This window comes from Phaethon lepturus, unplaced genomic scaffold (genome assembly GCF_000687285.1).
Source record: "Phaethon lepturus isolate BGI_N335 unplaced genomic scaffold, ASM68728v1 scaffold15433, whole genome shotgun sequence".
Lineage (NCBI taxonomy): Eukaryota > Metazoa > Chordata > Aves > Phaethontiformes > Phaethontidae > Phaethon > Phaethon lepturus.
In genome coordinates this window covers 50,938-59,567 of record NW_010527121.1, presented here as the reverse complement: position 1 = coordinate 59,567, position 8,630 = coordinate 50,938, and the positions used below count along the sequence as shown (strand labels likewise).

Below are 8,630 nucleotides of genomic sequence, written 5' to 3'. Positions count from 1 at the left end.
CCTGGAGCTGAAGAAGATAAAGGGCCACCAGGAGCTCCTGGTGGCAAGGGAGGTCCTCCGGGGCCGGCAGCACAGATTGCCCTCTGGGAGAGAAAGAGGAGGGGGGACCAGTCATACAGAGCAGGGGGACACCACCCAAAAAATGCCCCCATGCTAATTTTAAATTTTTTTTGCTAAAATTTAACGAGCACTGAAGTACCCAAGGGCCTCAGCAATGCTGACTGAGGTCCGATGCAGCTGGAGATGTGAAATCACCCCATCACCGGCGATGCACATCATGGTGGCCCTCCCACTAAGCACCTTTTTCAGCCCCTCATGCAGCTCAGCCTCCAGAAATCACCCCATGGTGTTTGCAGGGGGATTGGGACTGGGCCACAATGGGGAGGAGGTTCGGGTCCTCACCCTGCTCATCTCGTGGAGCTGCGCTGTGAGATCTGCCACCTGCTGCTTGACCTGCTTGTGCTCACTGGACTCCTTCTCCAGCTTCTCCTTCATCTTGTTCAGTGTCTGCATCATTTCTTCCTTCTCCTGGGCCTTGGCATCACACTCTCGCTCCTTCTTCTCCAGCTTCTGCTGAAGCTCAGTGTGCTCTGAAACAGCCCCATGAGACCACTTTTGGCGACAAACACTCTCTTTTGGCAAACGGCAGCACGCAGAGGACTAGCCCCCACACTGTCCTGCGGAGAAGCTATGCAGTTAAGAAAAGGCAGTGTGTGCTGTGCCTTAATGCCCCAGCCAGGGACTCCCCATGAAAAACTGAGTATCTACTTTGCCCATTTTCCTTGTAAGCCCCATAGTGTGATATAGTCTCAGCCACTCAATAAAGCCTTGCAGCATCCATCCAGCTCAATACATGTATATGTTATCTGTTTAACTTACCATACGTGCTAAAGTTAAAGTTAAAGTTAAAGCCATGTCTCTCTCCATCACTCACCTTTCCGCATTTTTTCTGCTTGCTCTTTCCACTGTTTCACTTCATTTTCATTGACTAACCTAAAAGACAAAGACAAATAGCATGTCCAAGCATTGGAACAGGCTGCCCAGAGTTGGTGGAGTCACCATCACTGGAGGTGGTCAAAAAAGGTGTGGACGTGGCACTTCAGGACATGGTTTAGTGGGCATGATGGTGTTGGGTTGATGGCTAGACTTGATCTTAGAGGTCTTTTCCAATCTTAATGATTCTATGAGACAATCCTACTGCAGTAAACAAGCGGCCATCACCAGCAAGAAACATGACTGAGCTGAAACCAGGACACCTGGGCAATGAGATTTAAGGCTCCCAGACTGGTATTTCTAACACCTCTGCTCTGCCTCCCCCCGGCAGGGTTTTGCAGGCCGGGACGCAGCACTGTCTCAGCAGCTCCAGGGACGCTGGCTTGTCCAACCGAGGAGCAGAAACATCACCAGGTGACAGTAAGTGATGAGTAAGGAACAGGGACAGCAGCAGTTGGGGGAAATAGCTCACTGCGGACACAGAGGCTGAGCTTAATTCACCTGCACATTGTGCTTAAGAGGTCAAAGTGATGCCAAGCGGGCAGTGATAACCCCCAGCCCTGGCCCTCTCGCCCACCAGAGCGGGAGGCAGCAAAGCCTCTGCGGCCCGTGTTGGTGCTGCTCAGCAGCCAGCCCTGGCGAAGGTGGACGAGCACTTACATTCGGACGACGTTTTTAATATTGAAGTTTTCCAGGGGAGTGGCGTCGGGGTCCTGCCCTTTGTCACTCTGGATGACGATCTGCTGCACGATCCTGTCGAGCAGCAGCCAGTACTGGACAGTGTTGCCGCTTCTTTTATCTGCAGAGGAAGAAGGGAAGAGACTGAGGGGAGCAGCAAGGAGGTCACTGCCACCCCCAGGGAGGAGATGTGGGCTGCCAAGCCCCCGGCAGCCACAGGTTTCCTCGCCTCCCCTGGGACTCACAAGGCATTTGGAGACAGTGGTGCAGGATAGACATAAAGTGCGGGTATGCCTCGGTGTGTGTCAGCCTCTTCCTCGTCAGCTCGAACATCTGAGTTGCACTTTTGGTGTCAATGTGGACCTAGGACGGGAGTGAAGCGAGGTCAGGCCATCGGACCAGGAACGGCATGGCCTGCTTCCAAAGTCTCAGCTCCAAACCCCGCGAGCCACCCCACGCCTGACGGACAGACAAGCCCCACTGCCCTGCAAGGGGCAAAGTGTGCTGGTCGACAGCCAGAGGAGAAGAGGGATGAAGCAGGCTGTAGGATGGAGTTGCAACAGAGCAGGGCGCCGGAGACAGATTTCCAACCTCCAAATTTTATCCAAAAGACCACACTTCATCCCAGGCCACATAGGTGCTTTTAAAAGGAGCGGTGACATCGAGTGCCGGCGTCTGCATCAGCAATGTTCGTACTCACCAGCTCAAACCTCTTGGCAAATTCCAGTTCGTCTTCATTTCTAAGCATTTCAAAAAAATCTAAGTGCCTGACGAAAGAAAGGGGGAAAAAAAGAGACTGTTAAAAGCAGATACGAATGTGACAATTAATAAACGGCAGGCAGCCAGCTTGGCAGCAGCCCAGAGACAAGTGGGGCTTGAAACGTCAACAGGATCTTCAGTCTCGAGCTCCCAGTCATTACAGACTGTCCAAGGAGCCTTTTGGGACAAGAAGAGGAGGAGGAGGGCTGGCAGCATCCCCCAGGCCCCCAGTGGCACGTCCTTCCTGGCTCAACCCTACATCTAGAGTGTAGTGAAATGGCACTGGGGTTTTTCCCCTCCCTCTCTGGCAACAGTGAAGAATTTCTTCAAGAGGGGCCAGATCAACAGTCTAGATCCATGGGTTTTTCTCAGAGGCCAAGTCCAAAACCGAGAAAGTAAGGGCATAAGGCAAGGGCAAAAATAACCATCGGCCTGGGGGTCACTGCTCACCGGTCGAGGGTTGAATTTTCATGCTCTCGTAGTTTATCAATGACTGGCTGGATCCCGAGCATGAGAAATTCATATCTCAGGTGGAGTCTGAAATCCAGGCTTTCCTGCAAGGGACAGTTGTGGGGTCAACACAGCAAGGTGCACATCCTCAGAAACCGTGCTGAAATAAAACAACCCCAAACCCATGAAAACATCTCCCTCTCCAAGAGCCCCAGCACTCACCACGCCTGCGCCCTGGCTCAGGACGGCATTGATGAAGGACATAATGGCTGTCTTGAGGCTCACTTCATCCCGATACCGCCCCGTGCTCTTGTCCAAGTCATTGATCAGCGTCTGCCAAACACGCAACGTCAGTTAAACGCCCACCAACAGCCCCAGAGCTGCACAAACGGCTGGAACAATGCCTCGTGGTGCTCCTACAGCCCCTGTAGCAACTCGCTGGATGGACCATCAGCTGCTGCCTGCTGTACCACAGCCCACCCCAGCACCTGTTTCAGCTAACATCGGCCCACCCAGACCTGTTGCAGCCTTGCAGAGCTGCAATCCCAGTGACCCTGCACAAGCAAGCATTTGGTTTTTTTGAGATGGGGGTGCTGCCTGAAATAACTGGTTCCTCACTCTTGTATCAGCTGCAGATCTCATCAGACATGGTTCTGGGGTAACTCCCAGAGCATCTAAGCCGCAAACAACCATAATAAATCATTTGCAAGCGGCATTTAGATATCCAGGAGGAAGAAGGGACAAGAACACTGAATTTTGGGAGTTGAGGGATAAGTCAAGACCCACCTACCTGAAAACGAGTCCGTTCGCTGGCGTATTTCTGGTAGTGCAGCATCGCCTCCAGTACCTTTTTGTGGCCCCCAGGAACCAGGCACACAGCGCCCATGATTTCCAGCACTGCCACCTTCGTCTTAATATTCTCCGTGCTCAGACTCTGAGCGATTACGTTAATGCTCTCCGAATGGGCCAGGACGTGAGCCCGGCCCAGGGAGTTGTTCATTAGTGCTTTTATACATCCAATGAGCGAGGTATGTATTCGAGACTCTGCTGTCTCATAGTCCATGCTTTTAAGAAAGTTCAGAATACATGACAAGCCATCCAGGTCGATGAACCGGGTTACAAACCTGCCAGAAAGAGGCTTTTTAGCTTTAAAACCAAATGCTGAAGGACCCTTTTAACCTCAAACAAGGCTGACTTGTCTGTTGTTGTAAACCCAGAACCTTCTTATCTACTTTTTCCTGGACTTTAGATAGCAGAAAGCCTGCAGGCTTGGAGCACAGGGATGAGGTTGTGAAAATCTCAGCAATTTAATCGGTGCCTGGTAGCATAGGCAACCAGGCACCATCTGCACAAAGTTGTCCAGAGCTAGGATACTTGGAAGAGGACCAGCTAACCCAGCCATCAGCACAAGGCCCAGGGTGCAGGTTAGGAGTTTGCAGCCACGCTGCTGCAAAACCTTCCCAGTCCCCAACCTGAGTCTTAAATCTCACTCGCTTGGGACCAGTCTTGCACAGGACTGGAAGATGCTCCCAAGCCCTGGAGTCGCCTCCTCGTCAGCCGCAAACACCCCAACGCTAGCCAAGCCCATGATGCCTGTCAGACTTTCTGCCTCCTGCTACCTCTCCTGCCTCACCACCCGCATCCTTCTCCTCCCTTAGGTACATCTCACCAATTTTAAGGGATTTCTGATTTTTATGATGACTTATAATGCCATCATTATATATCTTAAAGAAAGCAGACAGCAAATGCACAGCAGTGCCCCAGGCATATTCACTAGAGCGGGCAGACATAACACTGCACGATGCTCAGGCATTTTAGGACCTCCCTGCCCAATGCCATCCAGGCTGGGTGTATTCTGGTTTGGCAAAAGGCATGGGCTCGGAAAGCAAATGAGCCAAGAACATCCCAGCATCAGGATGATTTTAATTCAAAACAAGCCATGCTGATGCACAGCAACAAAAGGGGTAATTGCAGGCTTGGGGAAAACTGATTTCTCTGCTTCAAAGCCTGCTCTTCTTCCAGCCAAAGTCAATAGGAAATTTGATGTTCACTTCCCTGGGAGCAAAAGCAGGTCTAACAGGTAAAATTTTTTATAGAGCCAGCTGGATCCTTCTGGCTTCCAGTGAGACACACTCACAAATGACTTTTAAGGACTTTGCAAGGTTTCATGGCTGGGTACCAGCCCTGCTCCCAGGGGACTGTGGGGAGCCAGCACCCAAGAGGTCCAAGTTCCGTGGAAAGTGCTCACGCTTGACCCTGGGAATTTCTTTACCAAGTACCATCACTAGAACCTTTGCAAAAGAGAAATGGAAGAGGGGAATGCAATTACAAGCAATAGCTGTTTCTTCTGTAACCAGACCGGGTCATGAAACATTTTCCCATCAGAAAATGTCTACCTGAGGCATCTTAAAGGTTTTGCAGAAGCATGCAAGCAGACTCCAGAGAAACTGGAGTTAGGAAAAACTACAGACTTTCTGAAAGAGTCCCACCCTTTCTTTATCCTCCCCATCAAAACCTCCTAACAACATTTTTTTTTTGTGCATTTCATAAAAGCCTGAAGATTCATGTGATTTTATTCCTTTAAAAAGTGCAAGAGAAGTTGAAGTTGAAACAAAGGGCCTGGTTGACCAACAAAAATTGGATTTAAAAAAAAAAATTCAGTCTGGAAGGAATTTTTACATTCTGTTCCAATGAGTACAAAAGCAAATTTGAGGAAAAAAAAGAAGTTGCCTGATTTGCCTGAACAGAAGTGGAGGTCTTGGTGGCTCTCAGCCACTAAAAGGACCGAGGAAAAGGAACAAAATTACAAGGGCTGAATCAAATAAAACAAGTGGTGTTTCAGGGTCCTTGCCTCCCTTGGCCTGAGCAGCCCCCATTTATATTTCTATTTAACCCCTCTCCGCCAGAGGACGTGAATCAAAAGCCATGACCGCAGCAATAAAGCCAGGAAACGGAAGGGAATTGCCTCATTGGTTTTGTCCGCAGTGCAGTCTTCAAACTTTCGATTGTTTTATTTCTCTCCTCCTCATCTTCTTTTTCCAAAGCGATCAGCGATTTTCTCTGTGAAAGAAGAAAGGCAGATGAGAGAGGGGAGGTTTCGCCGCGAAGCTCGTGCCCGAGGTGCCCATTGCCTCGCCGTGCCAAGCTACGGGGACAGAGCTGGCACCTTAAACCGACTCTGGAAGTCTAGAAGTCCAGATCCTTATGGAAATCAATCACAGGACTGGGGAAAAGGGGCAGTTTGGAACCCCCGCCACGGTCTGCAGGGAGGCGACCCGGACTGGGGACAGCAGGGTGAAGGCGTCGCTTCAGGCTGAAGATGCTGCCTGCAAGCACCCAGAGAACTCGCTAGCACAATTAGCTAAACCTAAAATTAAGCTGCGAGTGTTTGGGGCATCACAAGTCAGCGACACCCCAACCCACATCAGCTTTGGAGCAGTGTTGCTGATGGCCTTGTATCTATCCGGCCACTTGGGTTTTGTTTCAGAGCAGTGGGAAACGAACATCGGCCAGTGCTGAGCAAGGCTGCCGGAATCCAGCACCCTCCTTCCCCAACCTCGTCCTCACCCCTCAGCAAGCCCTGGCAAAATGCCAGGCTCCACTTCCCTGAGACAACTGGGAGAGCTGGATCACCACCTCGAGAGAACACACTTAGCATTGTCCTGTGTGATTATTAGGTTCCAGAGTTAACATCCTACAGGCAGGAGCGGTGTCACCTCAGATTGCTGACCTGCAACTCATTCAGACAAGCCCATGTTGCAGGATGCTCGTGACTGTCCCCCAGCAACCCTCAGACTGCAATTCAGGCAAAGAGCATCCCAACTCGTGGGCTCTAGGTGTAAATCCTGGCACATCCCCTACAGCCCACAACAGGAAATACACGTTGTAAAAGGAAAAGGTAAATAAGGCCATCACAGTATCCCATAAGAAAGTGTCTGGCCAAACCCTGCTCAGAGATGCTGCAGGTGACATCCAGGTGACACCACTCTTGATGAGTTTCCAGGGCTGGAGGGAGCTGCGAGGATGCAGGGGGCTAAGCCAACACTATTTGGGGTCCACAGAGGGAAGGTGCTAAATTGGGGGAGGGGAGAAGGAGGGGTCCTTTAGCCTCCCCTGGTACCTATGCACGCCAACAAGTACACATGTGTCCCTGCAGAAGAAGCGGGGGGCTCAGAGGGTGCCCCGCAGCCTGGAAGGGATGAGATGCTGCAGCCACGCTCGGGGTCAGCCAGGGTGGGTCCTGCCAACCCTGCTGCTCCCAGTGCATCCGGGCCGGGGGCAGTGGCTGTGTGCATGGGATGCCCTTGGCATCTCCTACATTGGATTTTTTACCAGGCTGGCACTGGAGGCCAGGACCCTGGCTCCCGTGGCTCTACCTGGGGAGCATGGCTGCCTGTAGCCCCGGACATGCACAGGGTATGGCTTGCTCGCCCCAACTCATGCAATCAAAGCCACAGCTAAAGCAACACTCTGGGTGCTCCTGCATCATCCGATGGCGCTGGGCCCTGGGAAGCGTCAGGGTGAGCCCCACCAGCACCGGCTGAGGCTAAAGACAAGGAGGGAGAAAGGGTCCCAGCAGATATAAAGAGCTGCGCTGACCCCAACATTTAACCCAGCTCCTCTTTGGCACTGTGTCGGGGAGATCAAAGCCACCCTCCAGGCATCTGGCAGGCTTTGATCACAAGCTCTGCTCAGGCTCAGGGTTTCGAGCGGTTGGCAGCCTGTGTCCCGTCCTGGGCATCTCTGCCTTTCCGGAGGGAAGCAGCACGCTCCCTTCCTCGTTCACAGCCCCCTGCTCGCCCCCTCCATCCCAGCTCCCCCATCCAGCCCCACCTTCCCCGTCACCCTATCTCTGTGACAGCAGGGCAAACATAGGGGGAAAAAAAAGAAAGACTATGATTTTCTTTTTTGTTTTCCATGCTGCTTCCATCCCTGACATGGCAGACACAAACCTCAGCACCTTCAGCCTCTGAAAGCAGGAGCAAGGACGGAGGAGCTCTGAACTCTGCAACCTTGCAGGGAATAAACTGTATTTCCTACAGAAAACAGCAATATTTCTCTCCTGCCCAGCACAATGTCAACAGGAAAGTATTTAATAAAGTTACATCTAAGCACATCCCTCGTGGGACAGACAACCTGCAGTGCTGGGTTTTGTCGTGGCCACTGGGTGCAGAAGGGTGGCTTGGGAGCAAGGTGGTAGCCGGCATCCACAAAAAAGCACGGGAACTATTGGCTTCAGAGCCACCACAGCAGCTTGGTGCCCCACTGGCATTGCACAATCAAACGGGGTCTTTACAAACCAACCTGGTGGCTTTATACCGAAAGCTGCTGTTTGCCATCTGTCTCGCAGCCTCCCAGTCCGGGGCAAGATAAAATGCCCTTTCTAGAAAATGCTTCTGTTTTCCAGTTGTATCTGTTAGTCTAATGTTGGATATCCTTAAATCCTTACATCAGGGGTTTCTGAACTGCTGGGACAAATTGCAAGCTACTGCCAACTCCAAATTGCTGAGAGGTCCACAGACCCATAAGGCTGAAAACGGCCAGGTCACAACTTCGTGACTACAATACTGGTCGCTCTCTCGGGTGCCACGCTAGCGACACCGCGGACTCTCACCGCTGTGCTGCTGCCCTGTACGGGGTTCACAAGCGCCAAAGCATCAGGGAAATACTTACAGCAGCCATTGAATTCAGCTGATCAATATAAAACTCCGGCCAGCTGGTGGCTCCTTTATTTTCTTCCTGATCCTGGA

The 8,630-nt window shown here is 51.6% G+C and overlaps 1 protein-coding gene across 1 annotated transcript in view; it reads right to left on the bottom strand.

Moving 5' to 3' along the window:
• Positions 1-5: 5 nt before the first annotated feature.
• Positions 6-8,630, bottom strand: part of LOC104617861 (disheveled-associated activator of morphogenesis 1) — a gene marked incomplete at its 3' end in the record, with an annotated part of 54,916 nt that continues 46,291 nt past the window's right edge. Inside the window, exons 4-14 of the mRNA XM_010283293.1 lie at positions 8,554-8,625; positions 5,846-5,940; positions 3,671-4,004; positions 3,103-3,213; positions 2,881-2,984; positions 2,372-2,438; positions 1,917-2,034; positions 1,654-1,792; positions 935-993; positions 403-590; positions 6-83 (exon numbers count right to left, since the gene is read on the bottom strand). Coding sequence (XP_010281595.1) covers positions 6-83; positions 403-590; positions 935-993; positions 1,654-1,792; positions 1,917-2,034; positions 2,372-2,438; positions 2,881-2,984; positions 3,103-3,213; positions 3,671-4,004; positions 5,846-5,940; positions 8,554-8,625 — 1,365 coding nt within the window. The remainder of the gene's footprint in view (positions 84-402; positions 591-934; positions 994-1,653; positions 1,793-1,916; positions 2,035-2,371; positions 2,439-2,880; positions 2,985-3,102; positions 3,214-3,670; positions 4,005-5,845; positions 5,941-8,553; positions 8,626-8,630) is intronic.